The 18,108-nt window shown below is 44.9% G+C and overlaps 1 protein-coding gene across 2 annotated transcripts; it reads right to left on the reverse strand.

Annotated features, from left to right (window-relative positions):
- Nucleotides 1-249: 249 nt before the first annotated feature.
- pdgfba (platelet-derived growth factor beta polypeptide a) lies at nt 250-17,571 on the reverse strand. Of its 2 annotated transcripts, none has more exons than XM_008300666.1 (7): nt 16,677-17,571; nt 8,021-8,123; nt 5,790-5,858; nt 5,502-5,698; nt 3,347-4,487; nt 1,792-1,927; nt 250-1,339 (listed from the first exon to the last, which is right to left on the reverse strand). In XM_008300666.1, exons 1-6 carry the CDS (start codon nt 16,746-16,748, stop codon nt 1,800-1,802), a joined length of 1,710 nt encoding a protein of 569 aa, XP_008298888.1. In that variant the 5' UTR covers nt 16,749-17,571; the 3' UTR covers nt 250-1,339; nt 1,792-1,799. The 2 variants fall into 2 exon arrangements, with proteins under 2 accessions (XP_008298888.1, XP_008298887.1); XM_008300665.1 differs by having other exon boundaries at nt 5,790-5,861.
- Nucleotides 17,572-18,108: the final 537 nt, after the last annotated feature.

Genomic DNA, 18,108 nt, shown 5'->3' on the forward strand with positions numbered 1-18,108 from the left:
GAGTTGCTATAGCAACCAGACATTTCTGCTGACCCCTGGCTTGCTGTGCGTGACAGAGCTGCAGAACGTGCAGTCACAGGGCAAAGATTAGCAGATGAGTCGACTTGCACGGCGAACAAGTGCATGTACGCGGCTAAACACGCATGCACGCGCAGATTAGACGTACGCGCGCTGATAATATGCATGCATTCAAAGCGCGCACACACACATGCACGCGCAGGCAAATGCAAACACGGCGCTGCAGACGAATCATTCCTTGAACGTTTTTATTTTATATTAAAAATAACATTCATTACAGTAACAGTTGTACAACCAATAATTATAATCTGAAACATGTCTGCAACAATAATTACACTTGAGAACCAGAGGACTTCGCATCCTCCCTTTTTGTTGTTGTTGTTTTTTTTTTTAAATAAGTTAAGAAATAAAGTTTTTCTTTTTCCCCTGGAAATCATTTTCTAAAAGCATTTATACAATACAGTGTTGGCTATAACTGGCTCACAGCGATCTCTAAAAGCCAGGTCTTTTAAGACTTGCTTTAATGTGGATATTCATAGCGTGTTATCTAAGCAGGCATTTAGTTGTTATTCCATTCCATTTTGATCTGGCAGTAGTACAAAATGAGCAGGTTATCGATATTTTTCCAGTACATTTAGCTACAGTACATGGTAGAGCACTTCTCTAAAGTCAGTGTAGTATGATCAGTGTATGGCTACTCCAGTGTTAGCTAATGTTAGATCTTCAGACATTTTAGGTTAACAGTAAAGTTTGGCGTTGAGGCCGGAGCTGCACTCTCCAGTTTTCAGTTATCATCCCTGTGTAGAAATCCAGTTCTCCACGTCCCCAGGTTCAACATGAGCTCCACATCCAAATACTGACTTCTATGTCCATGTTACAGTCATGTTCTCCACTTGCTGAACAATAAGCTCAAAGTCAAAAGTGTTAAAGGAGCCAATCAATGGCTGCAAACTGCAGGAAGAGACCACCAGTCCAGCTTTCTCTCAGCATCTGTTACACTTCCGTCGATCCATGTTTATGGACGTTGTAGTTCAAACAAATGAAATCCAGTGTTTAGTGTGACAAATATCCTCCAGTCTGAGGAGTTCATAAGATTGCACTTCTGTTAGATCCATAACGCTGGATGCTCTGTGGGCATCTCCGGAGCAGGAGAGGTGACTTTCTGTAAAGCTGTCCATTGAACACAGCAGCACTGTCCACCGCCTCGGTTCCATCCACACAGTCTGAGCTGTCCCATGTTTAAGAATCTCATTTTTCTTGTCTCCGTATTCCTTTGGAGCAATGCTTCTGGCCAAAATCTTTCAGTTAGCTTTACTGCTTCCTGTTAGAGAAAGAGAGATCCATAAGTTAGATATATTCCGTTTCAGTTTCTGTCTATACTGACGATCTATTGTATAGTTATGGTCAGACTATTATTGGAATCTGATGTTGTTCGAGTTGTTGATCCACAAAACTTAAGACAAAATGCTAAAAAACATCAATCTGAACTCATCCTTTGCGTAATAGAGTTTGGAAGCAAGAAGAAAGAATTTAAGAATGAATCCGTCAGTTTGCTGTTTCACCGTGGAAAACAGTGACATGAGTCAGTTTATTGACAGAACGAGGAAGTCACTTTGAGATCACAATGTCCCTTTAGCTGGCAACAACTCCAAGTGTCAAAAATACTTCTGCCATCGTCATGTTAAACAACATCCTCCTCTCTCAGGATGTCCCCTCTGCTGCCTTCAGTTACTGCTCAGAGTTATCAGGCCTCCCCTCAGTCCTCCTGCTCACCTTCAGCTCTACATGATCATAGCTCTCATGGCTGCTTTGCTGATGCGTTTGCGATGTTTTCTCCTCCGGCGAGGCGAGGCAGGTCGGAACGGGGCCTGACGGGCCGACGCCGACATGGGAGCCGCAGTGGAGACTGCTGCAGGAGACAAGGAACAGCAGCAGACACGAGGGAGTCAGTGACTTATTCTCAAGCCGCCATTGTAACCACAAGCTTTCTGACCAACTTTCAACATAGCTTGATCGTGAATGTGCAATGAAATGTGACCACAACAGCTAACAAAGAGGAAGTATGAGTTGGCACTCCCTAAATTTAACCATATTGATAACTAAGCTCAGGGAAACAAGTGATGCCAGTGTGTTGTTTGATATCTAAATGCTCGGTAACTTTGAAATGCAGAGAGAAATTTAGTTGTTTGAAATCAGAACTAAATAGTTGGTGCACAAATAATAAAGGAACTGAGCTACAACAGCACAAACAATGGTTTCGTCTCACGTTTAGCAGTCGTACATATCGCGAAGTGGAGAATAAACAGCGGGCGTGGGACTTCTGTAGTGGCTCTGACTGCACCCTGAAGGGCGCCTGATAACCTTGAAGCCTGTGTAACAAAGCCTGTGGCTGCCCGAAGCTTTGAGTGAAACGTGAGGGAAGTTTGGCGCTCTGACTGCAGAGCTCTCAGGGGGCTGAGGAAGAATGGCAGGACACATGTGGCCAGGTTGTTTAGTCATACGTGTACACTGAGCCGCTTCCTGCCTGGGAAACACGCATTGATTCTTTCATACAGTAAAAAACTAAAATTACAATACATCCTCTAACACAGATAATACACACATGGCCAGGGCCGTAGAGCCGAGCGGATGCTGTAGTATTGTGCTCTACATTCGTCCTCCATGCTGTGTGAATCCTGCATTCAGTGCTGGTCAAGCTATTCTTTTTGGACTTAAAAAACCAGATGTGCACCGTGCGTGGTGAAAAAAGATCCGTCATTTGTTTATGACTTACTTGAGGACATGACTTAATTAATTTACAAGGAGTGATCATTATATAAATTATCAGCCGGTTCTACTGTTCATATAAACACACCTTTAAGAGTTATTCACCAGCAGTAGCTGTTGGGAGTGTGCCTCGTTTGGAAGACCTGTTGATCAACTTTACAGTAATCACGACTTACAATTCTTTCGTAATTCCTTCCTTTATTACTGTATTTCATTTTCGCCTCCTTATTTTAAGCGGTGAAAGGCCCCTTTTACGGATGTTCCATTGAATAAGTTCCATTTATAACTGCCAATTTTCAGATTTTAGTGAAATTGTGTATTTATTTTGCTTTATAGTTTGGCAATAAAAATGATATTAAAACACATTTGGCATATTACAAAACCATGTTAAACTCTGAGCAAGACATATTGTCACCGAATGTTTTTGATACAAACCAAATCAAACACTTACTTCACAACACAGATACTTCCTGTTAAATACATGCTCTGAAGTATCCACCTTTAAATTCACCTCTCATCACACACACACACACACACACACACACACACACTCTGACAGTACCTGTTGGCTTTGGTCTTTGCTGAGGATGATGCGGATGAAGGAGAGTCGGTTTCTCCGGTTCCCCCTGTACCATCTCCAGAAGTTTCTGTCTCCTCTCCTCCTCTGTGAAACGACCAACCTCGCTGGTCACTTTAGAGTCTTTTTCCTTCCCCTGATTGGTCGGCTCAGCCGCGGCCGAGTCCCCGCTATTGGCCGACCCGCTTTCCTCCCTCACGCTCCCTTCTTTTTGACTGGCTGTTGCAGCCTCAGTCTGTTTGTGGTTTGTGACCTCTGTATTTTTTCGGCCGGTCACTGAGTCTCTCTGACCGGTAGGTGGAGGGGTGGGGATTCCTGCTAATGTGGACGGGTAGGTTGGGCTGACGGGCGGGGAGGCGCTGTCGGATTGGGCGCCGCTGAGTCGATACTGCGTCCTCAGCTCTTGGTCCTCCGCCCCTCCGTGGTTGTACTGTTGTGGATAATGCGGCTGATGGTGATACTGATACTGCTGCTGATACTGCTGCCGCTGCTGATGCTGCAACAGTTGCTGCTGCCTCTGTGCGTGATCCGGATGATGCACGTCGCCCCCACTGGTTGACACATGCACGCCGGTGTCCTCCCTGCTCCCGTCATACCCGCTCCCATGCCCCACCTGCTGTGTCGTCCCCATGACCGTGTGTTCTGCCCTCGCTTCCGACGGCCAGCTGCTGACCGACCCGAGCATCCCGGTGACGGCCTGGTGCGCCCCCGCCTGCACGTGTGTGGGCGCCTGATGCACCCTGGGCTGCGTCCAGTGCACAAGCTGGGTGTAGCTGCCCTGCTGCCACTGCCTCCCCACCGGCTCGCGCTCCTCAGAATGGAAATGCTGCTGGTTGTGCTTCAGGTCGTCGTGGCGATGGAGGTCAGCCTTGGAGGTGTGGGTCTTGGGTGGAGCCGGGTGAACGGGCCGGGGGAGGTGGGACGATGGGGGAGGCTGTTGCGGTGGAGGCGGAGGGGGATTGGGGTAGCTCTGGGTGGAGGAACGAGGGATGGGAACGGACGAGGAGGAAGAAGACGAGGAGGACGACGACGAGGGCGTTTGGCACCTGCAGGTGACGTGATCTTCCACCGAGATGATGGCTTTGTCGTAGTGGGCTTTCCTGTTTATGTACTGAATCTTTATGACCTGGAAACAACAAGCAAACACATTAATCAATAAAGTTTAGCACAGACATGATGGGAAATTGTCACATCTTCTTCAATGTTTTGTCTTATTTCAGTTCTCTGAACCTACGACGTGTGTTTTTCAGCAAAGAATCTGGTTGCTGTTGACACTTTCCAACAAACTGATAATTCCGTGTAATTAGGTGGCTCCCTGCCAAGATTTTTCCTCTCTAAACTCCAAAGACAGAAATGCTGACTAACCCGTTCTGTATTTGAAATCACATGTCAACCCACGTTACTTCGAGCAATTAAATCTTAATCCTCACAGTCAAACCGGCTGATTTTAATCTCACTGATAACAATACACATGCAAAATCAAACTGATGTAACTGATCTCAATCACTCCTTCGTAACTTTTTTTTTAATTACAATTTGCACAAAATCTGGAATACATTTGTTCAATATTCCTACTTTGATAAGATGATTGATATCATTTGTGAAGCTGGAGTCACCAGACACTTAGTTTAACTAATTACGAAAGCTGGAAGCACGAGGAATTAGTCAGACTACTTCTGCTCAGTGATAACAAATCCACCTTTGGGCTCTGGAGTAATTAACAATTACATTTCACTATTCACTTCCTGGAGTGCTCTGCTGCCAAAAGGAGCAAATATTTTCAATCTGTTGCTTGACAACTGTTCCAACCACAAAACAGTTCAGTAGGTAAACTGATACTTTACAATTTGATTTTTGCATGAATCAAATGCAGAGTTTACTGCTGAGCATAAGAAATGCTGGTTCTGTTTAAAACCAAGCATGCTTTAGTTTTTGTGCTAAGCTAAGCTAACTTCCCATGCAGGGAATTGCTGTTCTTGTGTAGAGTAGCACTACATTAGACTGTAAATAACCCAAATGGAGCATCAGTATCTCTTATAGTGAACTGCCAACTTGCACGTGAATGCCTTTACTGCCATGTGGAAGAGCATCAGTGTTATTGTGCTTAAATGTTGAAATTGCATTTGCATGAACTGTGTACCTGCAGGTATCTGCTGGAGGTGACTGTGGGGACGCACTGCAGCAGCCTGGTGTTGCAGCATCCTGAACATCGCTGCACCTCCACGCACGGTGGCCACAGCAGAAAGTTGGCGTTCCGGCGGTCCAGCATGGACCTCGTGACTTCCATCACCTCTGTTCGGACTTTACAGGCCGCCTGCTGAGCCGGCTGCGCCTCCACTGTTGGGAGGGAAGAACGTGAATGTCTTGTTAGAAATGGTACAAGATGTAACAGAAACAGATGAAGACAAAACATAGGAAGCAGACCTACCAAGACTTCGAACGTATCGACCATGGGTGTGGTTGGTGAGAACGTCATGCTCGTCCTCATCTTCTTCTTCTGAAAAAAGAGGGGAGATTGGAAAGATGAGATTCAACACAGTCAAAGTAATGTTTTCTAAGTTTGACCCGAAATCTGGGCACCACTGAACAAGCACTTCTAGAAGCAACACAAATCTGTAAAGCGTGTGAGGCCGTCAGGGCAGTTTTTAGCCGAGCTCATTGTTCACTGCACAAAGGAAGCCATTTTTTTTTTTCCTCCCGCTAAGACAATTAGGCTATTTTCTACCACAATTTGTCTCGCCGCTGTCGAGAATACTGTTCAGCAGAGATATGAGTTGTTAAATATAGCTCATGCATGGATCTGTGAGTGCGCGTTTGCACTCTCACATATGTCGTCATTTCATACTGTAGCCCCTTAGTCCTAATTATATCCCCGGTGTAGATTGCTTGTGGTCACCGTGTATGTGTGTACGCGCAATACACAAACGCACAAGGTGTTATTCGGTTGTCTGGTAGCCCTAATTAACGGCCTGGTGCAGAACGAGAACAGTATCGTGTTGTTCTCGGAAGCAACGTTCTAATTTTATCTGTGCATCTATGTGTGTCTAAATGTTTTTGCGGGACGGATTTTTCCTTTTATCATTTATTAACTCGTGACCTATTTAATTTTGTTCAATCCACTCGGCCAGTAAGAGTCTGCATAGCTAGGTCTGCTGATGCCGATGGAAATGCAACTTCTTGCATGTATGCTTTTCAGACTTGTGCTTAAGTATAGGAAAACGTGACCATGTGAATATATTTGTGCGATGACAAAACACAAAAGTGGCAAAAGACTCAAACAAAAGACAGAAAAAATGGAAAGCTAAGATATTTTACAGCCATTCCAACAGCTCTGTGGGATTGTACTTCGGCACAGCGGTGGGCTAAACATGCTAAAAAGCTCACAAAACTACCTTCATGTCATACCAGAGACGTTGTAAATCTGTGCCCATTTATTCCCCGACCCTCTCATAGAGCGCAGTATTAGCACTTATAATGTTTATCGTGTTCACTGCTCATTCGTACAAAGTGCAGCTGATGGACGGGAAAGTCATTAGTTTTGCAGGTGTTTTGACAAATTGAAATTCTGACCTGATTATGACACTAAATGAAAAGTCAGGAATCACCAAAGTGATTAGAATCCATCCTGAGGGCTGATGAACACGTGCACTAAGTGTCATGGATGTTCAGCCTGCAGGCGTTTGTCAAGACAAAACCACCAACGTTAACCCAACGGTGAAACTAGAGGAGAACTCAGGGGATCACCAGAGTCATTAGAAGTCATCCTCTGGGGATCATGAATGTCTTTGTAAAAAAAAAAAATAAATCCATGGCGATTCACGATATAGCTGCTGTGATGTTTAATTTCAGACCAAAGCGGTGGACCGGCACCGTCATCCAGCCATGACACCAAATTTAAGACAACAAGGAACGAATGCCGCCCACAGAGCAGGAAGAACACAACGATAACAAGAAAATCATCCACAAAATGAATCACTCACATACTTCCTCAACTTGGATCCTTTTCACAAAACACCAAAACTCAAAGAAGTTTATTCTCGATAAAAAACATACACTTTGAGTCACTTCCCCGTGACCTGTTTCTGAGCATCCTTCCCTCTGCTGGTTCCTCTCTGTGGTCGCTGTTATGTCACCGTGTTATTTATGCATTATGGAGCGATCAAAGGGCCGTCTATTAATATATGTAAGTGTGACTTGGTTCCTCTGAAGGATAAGATTATAATAAATGTTTTAATCGCCCGCGTACGTGTGCGCGCACAAGTTTGTTTGGACTTTGTTTGGCAGCGGCGGCGGCGCAGGGAGGGCTGGCCTCTGTCTGTCGCACATCCATTATTCAAAACAAGGTGAGGAATCCAGAGCAGGAGAACAATGCGGTGACCTTGTGCTCGAGATTTCTCTCTCTGGTTCAGCTTGTCCAACACACAAGGTCACTGCTACTCTCCGTGTGAGTGTCTCTAATCACGCTGGTTCATCGCCCCTGCAGCTGTCTTTGGTAAATATTGCCTTAACATGGAGCTTGGCATGCACGCTGATATTTTCTCTTTACTGCATTCCACTTTCTTCAGGGCTCTGCAGACACACCCACATGCGCGCCTCCTCCACGTCTGTGTTATTGCTGTCTGTACGGGTGCACATGTGGTGAGCGGTGGTCATTAGTACCTATTGCGTTGGTCTCCTGCAGCAGCAGCAGCTTCAGGTCGTCCACAGAGGAGATGGGAGAGTTCCTCACCAGGTCGACCAGTGATGGAGGGAGCGGATCGCCCTGTGGAGACAAACACAGACAGCTTTGATCTACGAGTATGGTGATAGCTTTTATTATGAGGTATGCCATGAAAACCAGTAGCCGAGTCCATAAAAACCTCCATTTATTGACCTCATACTACATGCGTCCCCCATTGCCATTCAATTACTAACAGCTGTCGGAGTATTAGGCTCGTTATGCTAAGCAGCATCGCTTTAGGCAGTTTATCAGACTTCATACGGCTCCCTGTGAAGCAACAAAAGGCTTCAACATCTACAAGTGTATTCCCATAGATCTGTAAACACACTTTGATGTGTAAATTCAGCGGAGTTCCCCTTTAAGGCCATTTCAGTCACTGTTGCCTTTCAGGAAATATCAGCCACTTGAATCTTCAAAAAAAAAAACCTTTGCACACATCAGATCAATGGAATCTCTGCTGTTTCTTCTTCTTCTTCTTCTTCACTAGAACGCTTCGTTTGTCACACACCACAGAACACATGCTTTCACTGATCTGCTAAAACCACTGTTTGTTGTCCATTTGAGGGCGAAGCTTGAACTGGAATTCAAACTGTTGTTCGGACGGAAATGCACGGCAGACCCTGAACTGTGACACAGTTATTATTTCGCACAGCGGCAGGGAGGAGTCTCTTTGTAGAGGAAAGAATGTATTTGTTGGGAAATAACACTTGTGTTGCACCGCATATATACAAAATAACACACGAGCTTCCTGTGTTGTTCAGTCGATCAAGATTGTCTGCTAATTTTCTTCGTCATGGGGATTGCAATGAAATACGAATGCCCCTTAATGGCTGCATAAGTAGAAAGAAAGAAGAAGTTTTTCTGAAGTTGTAACCGCTCTTAAAAATTAAGAGAACGCGCAAGAAAGCAAAGACAAAGGGACAAAGAGAAAGACATACAAAGGAAGAGAAAAAAAAAGCACTGCTGTATAATATCTTCATCCTTGATCTCCAGTCAAAACTTGCTCCAGTTTCACTTCCTCCTTCGAATGAAGTGTTGGTTGTGATCGGTGTTGCTGTTGTCACTCTCTCCCCGTCTGTTTACCCGCAAACACCACCGCCGCTCCCGATGCGACGCAGGAAATTAGCCTTTCTGCCCTCTTTCTCTCTTTATCTCCTCTTTTTTTTTTTTTTCTTCTTTCAGTTCAGTTGCAGTTCATTAGTTTCACTCAAAGTTGTGAAATTTAGGACATTCTTGTTCTAAAACACCAACTTTGAAATATGTATTATCTAATCACCGCTCGAGAAAAGAGAAGGAATGCGATGTTTTCGTGAACTTTTAACGAACGGCATTCATTACGGATTCAGTGTGGCTGGTTTTTAAGGATGGACTCCAGTGGTTTCTCCGTGGAGATCAAAGGCAGATGACTCAGAATTCTGTGGCACATTTTGCTTTGGTTGGCTGTAAGTCGATGCTATCTCAGAGCGGTCGGAGCAACATTTGATACAGTCACATGCCAGAAAGATGCCAAAACAAATTAAGGAGGGTTACGAATGAGAGGGTAACTGTCGGAGAGGAGGGAGGCGGGGAGAGATGTTAATCTCGTCGCTTTGATAATAACGTAGAATTTATGACAATGGATAGAACATGTTTACAGTATCTGCAGAACTTGTTTCGCCCCCCCAGTAATGACGGAGCGAGATCCCCAAAGATGTGGAAAAGACAAACCCTAATCCTCCAAGCAGAGATTTACACATGCAGAGTGATTAGCCTACAGTTTTGTTTTGTGATGTTGTAACTCTGCTGCTTCATCCTGTGGTCATGTGAACCTTATTCATGGACACATGAATGTCCCCAAGCTGGAGATGTTCCCACCGATTCAAGAAAAATAAAAATAAAAAACATCTCACTGATAAGGTGTTATTCTCTACTTTGGGACATTTTGCTCTGCTGGTGACGTGATTTGGTTCAACTGTAAATCCTTTTATGAATCCAAGTAATTCAACTCTATGAAGTAAATCCCAACAAACTTTAACTCAACTTCACTTCTTCTAACGACCAAGTCGGGCTCATACTGCAACCACGTGTGACACGATAAGACGAAACATTCCAGATACTTATATCCTTTATATCCAAATGTGGTTTCAACTCGAAACTCAGGTGTTAATGACTCCTTAAGGATCTAAGTATCTGGAACTCCCGAATAGTCAGTCAGAACTGATGAAGCCTCTTGGATGAGAGGTGGAACGTCTTCAAGGAACTCAAGCAAGTCCAGTTGCTGCTATTAATCTATGGGGAGAAATCAGTAATACTTCTCAGATGAGCCGAGCAATATGATAACACATGGCGGTGATGCACATCAATTAGCACAACTGTCTCATGACTGACGAGTTTTACGATTTCTGAGTGTCTTGATTGGTCAGATTTGTAACTCTGCGGTAACACCAAGTCCCACCATGTCTTGAAGTTTCCATCCCAGCCGACTCAGGGCGAAGGCACAGGTCACCAGTCTATCACAGGGCAGAGCAACCAAGCACATTCACACCTACGGACAATTTAGAATCACCAATTAACCTCAACATGTTTTTGGACCTTGTGGGAGGAAGCCAGAGAACCTAGAGAGAACCCACGCTGCACGGGGAGATCATGCAAAGATCCCGGGCGTCCTAACCGGAGATCTTCTAGCTGCGAGGCGACAGTGCTAACCACCCACCTGTCTTCAAATTTGTTGTAGTAAATTCTCAGAAAATGTACGATATCACAGTAAACAGTATATTGTGCCACACGTTTATTGATGTAGACGTTCAAAACCCGGACGGAAAGCACAATCAAGCAATTACATGAATGCTTCCAAAGTGGTTAAATGGTGAGATGAGGAATTTGTGATCGTACATGTTAGATTTGACCATTTTCTAACAATGTTTTCCTAAAGATAATCACAGGCTCCATCCTTATATATAGAATCTCTGGCTGTCTCCGATCTTCCTCATTTCATGACCCTCTGCTTCATTTCCCCATCTAGCTTCAGCTTCCCTCTTCCCCCCTTCTGTCTGCTTTGTGGGCGGCGATGGCTCAGGACACCTGGATGACTTTCACGAGCCATTGGCTGACCTAGTTAAGCAAACACACACACAGACACACAAACACTCACACACACACACACACTCGCCCCCTCTTTTCCCGTTGACGTACAGATGCTTAACCACTTAACCGTCCGCCCAATTTGTCCAGAGAGCTTCTCGCACACACACACACACACACACACACGCACACGGTGAGTGTTTTCACTCAGCAGCAAGCTATCATTACAGCCCCGGTGCTAATCACAAACACACAAACACACACATGAGCAAACACACACAGAAATTAGAGAGTGGAACACAGACAGGAAACAGTTCCTCACATGGACAAACAAGAAACCGCCGGTTAAAAAAAGAACCAGAATTGGACAACAAGCTAATAACAGTGGTTCATGCAGAAGGCTTAAGTTCCTCATTTGCTATCTAAGACGCACACACACACACACTCACACATGCACACACACACAAACAGCCCTCTCTTGTTGCTTTTCGTCTGTGTGAGGCCTGCAAATGCCTCTGCTCAGCGTTGTTATGGAAATGTTGGCATTTTTCATATCTTACCCTGCGTGAGTGTGTGTAGCTGAGCTTAGGGGTCAAAAAGACTGTCTAGTAGGATGTCATGATCTACAAGCAGGTCACACACACACACACACACACACACACACACACACACACATTGCACGGGGCCTTGGAGGAAGCCTGGAAGGCAACGAGATTGTATGGAATGTTTGAGGAGAAAGGTGAAGTGTAATGGAATGTAATTATGGGGCCGGCTGACTGCTCTCTCACACACACACACACACACACACACATGCAATCAAACGGTAAGAAGAAAAAGTAAACACACACAAAAACAGCGAATCTGCGCGTGTGACGAGCGACTCGCAATCACGCCGTGGTGTCACAACACATGCCCCGTTTTATCAAAGGTACGGCCGGCTGCCAATTTGCTGCTGCAAAAACTAAACAGAGTTGCAGAGCTCAGTGGGTTCTGTCTCACCCGCACACAAACATACACAACGTGAGAGCAGAGAGACACCCTCCCAGAGACGAGGCCGACGGACGGAGAGCAGAGGGGGAAATAATGAGAAGGAAGACTGAACGAAGTGATCGCAAATGAAGGTCTGATCATTACAGAAAGTGTCAGTTCTGATTTCAGCCTTGATTGAACTCCCTTGCGGACGCTACGGACATGTAGTTTCTGTCATCATATTACTTTCTAGTCTGCTCGGAGTCCACTTAGAGGACTCGGTCCCAGACATGCACAGGGGGATTGGTGTCAAAGTATTCCACATTACTAAACTACTGCTCACACAAGTTTAAGGCCAGACAGAGGGTTTCATGTGGACTCTCTGACAAAATTTACCTCACATGTGGAAGCAGGAAGTCAAACCCTGACCTCAAGGTACTCATGGTGCACAGCGGCACTTTGGGATGCGAGGGTTTGCACTGCTTCCCAGCATTGGAGAGGCACGCAACTAAGAAGTGTTGAGATAGATGATCAAAAAGTGCTTTTTGACAGGAAAGCAACACAAGCTCCACCCTCCTGCTGCTGTGCAAACATCGGCTGCACCTCGTAAGACCGTCTGATTTCAAACGGCACCAACATGGCGGCTCGATTGGAAACTTTCTCCGGTATTAGTTCTCCAAAGCTGTGTTTCTGAAAACATCTGAGGTGAGAAGTAACCCGTGCAGCTGCCGAATTTGTCTTCATTTTAGACTGACAACAGCCAGTTTAAACGGTTTTCAGAAGTTCCCAGAAGCAGCGAGTGGCGGCTGAATGCAGCGACGGAACCATCAGGTGTCTTCAAGCAAGGCGGGAAACACCATGTTTGCAAAGTTTGGAATAAATTCATCAAAATGCTCGAAAAACTAAATGGAGTGACTTTACAGGGAAATTATGCACAATGACCACAACACTAAAGATGAAATGATTTAGTTAACAAGTCATTTAACAGTCCGACTGATCATTTAAGCCAATTGTTGAGCAAAAATGCTAAAAGATTTATTAATTCCTGCTTCTTAGCTGCTGCTTTTCTTTATCTTGGGAAATGGAATATTTGTGGTTTTGGGGCTGGGATTGACCCTCCACAAGCACTAATAGCGTTGTTATGACCAGCCTGAAGATCCATTAAATAGGTCAGGATGCTTCTTCATGGAGTTGAGGTTGAATCATCTTGTGAAAACATTCAAAGTGACTGATATCCCAAAGCATCAGCGTAGTGAACAGTAGGCTAGCTGGTACCATTAGCTCTACACCTGCAGCAAAGGAAAAGCCTTCCAGCTCATGAGAACACAAAGAGGCATCACTGGAAGGGATTTAACTGTGAAGCACTGGCAGATATATGTATAAAAACTGTTTTTGACTGCAGACTTGCCATGCTGTTTCATTAAAATTGGCCTAAATTCAATGCATACTTGCTAAGTTTTCCATGCTTTCTTCAAGCAGAATAACATTGAGGTTATATGGCATTATAGAAAGCAGAAAGTAAATCATAATTTGTATTTATTCCAGCAATAATTTTAACTTTGGATCAGTATTTGCAGGACGTCCAACCACAGACACAGTAATATACAGACACAAATTGCATATTTCTCCTCTTCTACTGCTGCTATTTACAAAATCTGTTTGTAAAAGTGTAACTGAGATCCAAAAATCCATCACTCCTTACTATTTATTGATATTCCTAAACTGTCCAGCGGACTCTCTGACCAGATTTTTCCTCAGAAACTGCACCACACAAGGCTTACAAGGCTACAAATACTCTTATGTGCCACTGCGCTTTTCTATCCGACACACGCTCAGAGGCAAACCCCCCCCCCGACCCGACATCACACACACACACACACAGAAACACAAGCACATATGTCCACTAACACGTACGCAGCTACACCCGGCCATGCATCCAGATGTGTGCACGCACAAATACACACACTGCTACACGGCACACAAAGTCCATGAAATCCCTGGCAGATTAGTTGTTGTTCTTATGTAAAATGGATCAAGCCACCAGGCAGCAGCAAATCATCCCAGCTCGCCCGCAGAGACAATAGTCAGACAACAACCTGTTCAAAAGCCACCAATCAGCAGTTGTGGCTTGAACAGCAGATGATGAAAGAATTGAGGTCTGACCTGATGTGTGAGTACTTTTGTGTATTTGACTCCGGTTCCATTTAAGTGGATTTTTAAAAAAAACCATAACAACTCTCATGCTTGTGCGTGTGTTCGGCAACATATTGTGTAAGCAGCGAGGTTTGACTGGATTACACACAGCAGCTGATGGAGAATACGCTATGATGTTTTCTGGTTGCACTTATTAAATCAACCTCAGTGAACCTGCCGTGCCATGACTGTGCAGAATAATCTGAGTGTGTCGCCAAACTGAGAGACCGTCAAAGATGTCTCCCTTCTTGCCGTCGGTGGACGACTTGTGACGTATGAGGATTAAAGTGTCACAGAGGACTCACACATCAACCTGATGCTCCCACAACTCAGCTCGCATGGCCGGTCGGTCGCTCATATGAAACGCTGAAAGATGTCCAGAGTGACGCCTTGAGCTGCAGCTAAAGTCATCATGTGCTTGAGCGTGCTAATGGCTACGCTGACCGTCCTACACACAAAAGGGTCACAAGTTTAACTTCCATGACATGCCGGTGTCCACCCGGTGACCAAGGCGCCCATGTGTAAGAGCCTCTTCAGCTCACTGCAGAATCTGGTAGCATCCATTTTTTCTAAATGTCAAGCAGCACTTCCATCACTTTAAGGAAGCCTTTTCAGGAACAGATGCTGTGAGTTTCGTATGTGAGTGTCAAAAAAAAAAGAAAAAAAAAAGAAGTGGAACAAATGTGCTAAACAGAAAACCAAATCAAAAACTCCACTAAGGTTCTGTCTGTCAAATTTACCTCACACACGAATGGAGACGTCTCCAAAAGAAGTTCTTTCACTGAGGTTTATAGTTGAGTTGTAGCAACCGTGACACTCTAGAGGCCACCGTCCTTTCTAGCACATCACCTAAGCTTAATCACACTTAATGACTTTAATCACAGAGGTGACACATCAGACGGTGATCATATGGATGCTTGGAACACCCATAAGAACATTCAGCTAGCAACGGTGTTTTGTGTTGTTTGGATGTGAAGCTAGTTTTTTTTTTTGTGATGGTCATCTGACAGCTCATCCACATGACAGAGGACATGGACGAATGAGGGTGTGAAAGCAGGACATGTGACACATTTGTGCATCTTGTGTGTTAAATATTCGTGTCAATATGAGGTGCTCAAGTGATATAACTCACTGGTGCATATGGCCTGTAATCATCTTATGACCTTCGACTGGTGTAGCTGTGCTGTCTTTTTGATTTTCTACATTTTGGTATATTTGCCCCCTGAGGCATCCGTCTAAAGAAGCAGGCATCTGAAGGAAACAGGCTTGAATAATGTAATTGCACAAACAGCACTTAAAGAATCCATTCCGGGGAAAAACGATTTGAGCAGCGAGGTGACAACAGGACCTCGGTGTTCTGGTGTGACAATGAAAACAGCAGCTGTGTTCCTGGATGGATTTTGGCTGCAGCTTCGTACCATAGTTTAACTCCTGCTGCTGGGCCACCAGCCAAGGCCCTGCCTCACCCTCTCTCCCTCTCTCTAAGACATTACGACTCCTCCTTGCAACACTTCAGGAGAATCACTGTCATGAAACAAGAAGATACACGGCAGTGAGAAACCGATGCCACACATGGCAAAGGCTGCAGAGTCACAGAGGGAAAACTGGATAGACTGGTGTAGACGCATACGCACAGACGATCCGTGCATTCTCTCTTCTTTTGGCCTTGCACTTGAGCAGTCACAAGAAACATCCACCCCACAGTTTGCAGAATCACCCCGGGGGACGGTGCATGTCAAACACTCCTTATGAGTGGAAGAAAGTCTCATCAGTCAAGATGCGACATATTTGAGCTGAACATGAAGGCGCAACCTTTTTTCCTGTTACATGCACTGAAATTCAATCTTTGCAGAGCTTCCTGTGGCTTCCAGGTTAGATCTGAGTCAGGATCCATGCAGAGAGAGAGAGAGAGAGAGAGAGAGAGAGAGAGAGAGACATCTCCACCATCCCCATCAAAGACATTTAGATGGTAATGGGCCCAAACTAATGATCTTTTGTGTCTTTCTTTCTCAGTCTGTCTCTCACAGGCACTGGCATCTTTTCTCCAACTGAACCAGGGGCGTACTGGTGGTACAAAGAGCCTGATTTTTTGCCAAACAGTCTTGACAGACAAAAATATTAGAGAAGAATTGTTAAAAGTTGGCTTTAAATGTAAAAAGGGTTAATCTGATATTGAAATGAATTGAAGTGGTTGATTTCCTCATATTGATTAAAACAGTTGCACTAACTCTTACATCATTACTGCATTTATCATAAAATCAGGACTTTACAGACCCTCATGTACAGTTCAACTATGCATTTCTGACCCATGTCTGTCAGTTTGCCTTCACCGACTAGAGGTCATATGTTTACCGGCACATCCCCGGTTCTTACCTCAGCGCTGCCGAGCCGCAGACGGGCCGCTAAAAGCGCAGCCAGCAGCAGCAGCAGGACCCAGGACCTCATGTTGCCGCCCAGCCTGTGGAGCCGCAAGCGACCGGCTGGGCATTTAGCACCTCGGCGTCCAATCCCCCGGCTGCACCGAGCCTCGTCCCGGTCGTCGTGTGCTGGCCGCTGGTGCAAAGCACGCACTGTTAAATATCCCAAATGTGTCACTGCCTATAAGCGCCGCTTGTCCAAATGTTTGCTCACGGTGACTCACACGCAGGCGAGACGTCTGACTCTGTCCATACCGTTGTTTGAAAACTCACGAAAGGAGACGTCAAGGGGAGCCTACAGTGGGACAAGTGCGTAACGCAGGCTGTTGTGATACACGACAATTGCAGCCGCACAGTTCCTCGTATGCAATTCAAGAGACGCTCTTAACAAGTCCCTCCAAATATATCATAAAAAATGTTGGACAGCATGCGCCAAAGTGCTCAATGCGTCCACTTCCCAGACAAAATTCCAGTCAAAATGCTCAGATTGTAAACTCCCGTTCCAAAAACGCAGTTAAATGTAACGACTGTGCAGCTTTCTGGTCGTTACTGAAACCCCACATCTCCAAATGTCCGTGCGTAAAAGTTGGTTCACCTTGGAGCGGCGCTTCGTGCGTAATTCTCTGGACTCTCCAATGCAACACAAAAAAACAGAAGAAGTCAGATTATTCTCATCCCAGCGCGATTCATGTCACCGCAAAAAGCGTCTAATCTGAGCGTCTCTCTCATTAGTAACGGCTCCGCGTGGATTTCGCTCCAGTCTCAGTGTCTCTGCTCCCCTCCCGGTGGTCGCTCGTTCATCCGCTGGATCAGGTTCTTCTCGCCCCTCGAGCCTCTCCTCTCTGGTTGCGTCTTGAGCGCTGAGCAGCTTTTCCTAATAGAAGCAGGGCCTCCCTCCTCAAGTTTTATGCATCAAGCTAACGCAGAGAAAGGCGGAGTGATTCCAGACACGGGACGGTTTGGCTTTCAAAATAAATCTAACGAAATGGATTTAAAATACCGTCATCGCGCGATCTCTGTGCTGAAACTGGGTATCTGACAAAACCAGCAGAAAAACAAACACGCACCAAAAATATTATTGATGTTTATAATGAGAGATGATTACACCAGCAATCACCATTTGAAGTCTTTTACAGAAAATAAATTAGATTGTAAGTAAAATGCAACCCAGGATGACACATAAAAAACAAACAAACAAACAGAAACACATTTATAGTTCATATAAAGCCTCACAAGTTTGAGAACTAAGATTTTCTTGAGAGGCATATTGGTTTTGTATCTAATAAACAGAAATTATATGTGAAAATGCACTCGTGAAATTGTAATTTATCAAAAATTGCTCTTAAACGTATCATGTTGTTTTTTTTATATTTGCTGTGTAAACGCAG

This window comes from Stegastes partitus, unplaced genomic scaffold (assembly GCF_000690725.1).
Source record: "Stegastes partitus isolate 25-593 unplaced genomic scaffold, Stegastes_partitus-1.0.2 Scaffold1573, whole genome shotgun sequence".
NCBI classification, from domain to species: domain Eukaryota; kingdom Metazoa; phylum Chordata; class Actinopteri; family Pomacentridae; genus Stegastes; species Stegastes partitus.

Bases quoted from the DNA above. Each gene is read 5' to 3' on its own strand.
- pdgfba (XM_008300665.1), bottom strand. From the start codon at position 16,748: ATGAGGTCCTGGGTCCTGCTGCTGCTGCTGGCTGCGCTTTTAGCGGCC. The intron at 8,124-16,676 runs GTAAGAACCGGG...TTGTCTCCACAG, and splicing joins TGCGGCTCGGCAGCGCTGAG to GGCGATCCGCTCCCTCCATC. The intron at 5,862-8,020 runs GTACTAATGACC...CCCCTCTTTTTT, and splicing joins GCAGGAGACCAACGCAATAG to CAGAAGAAGAAGATGAGGAC.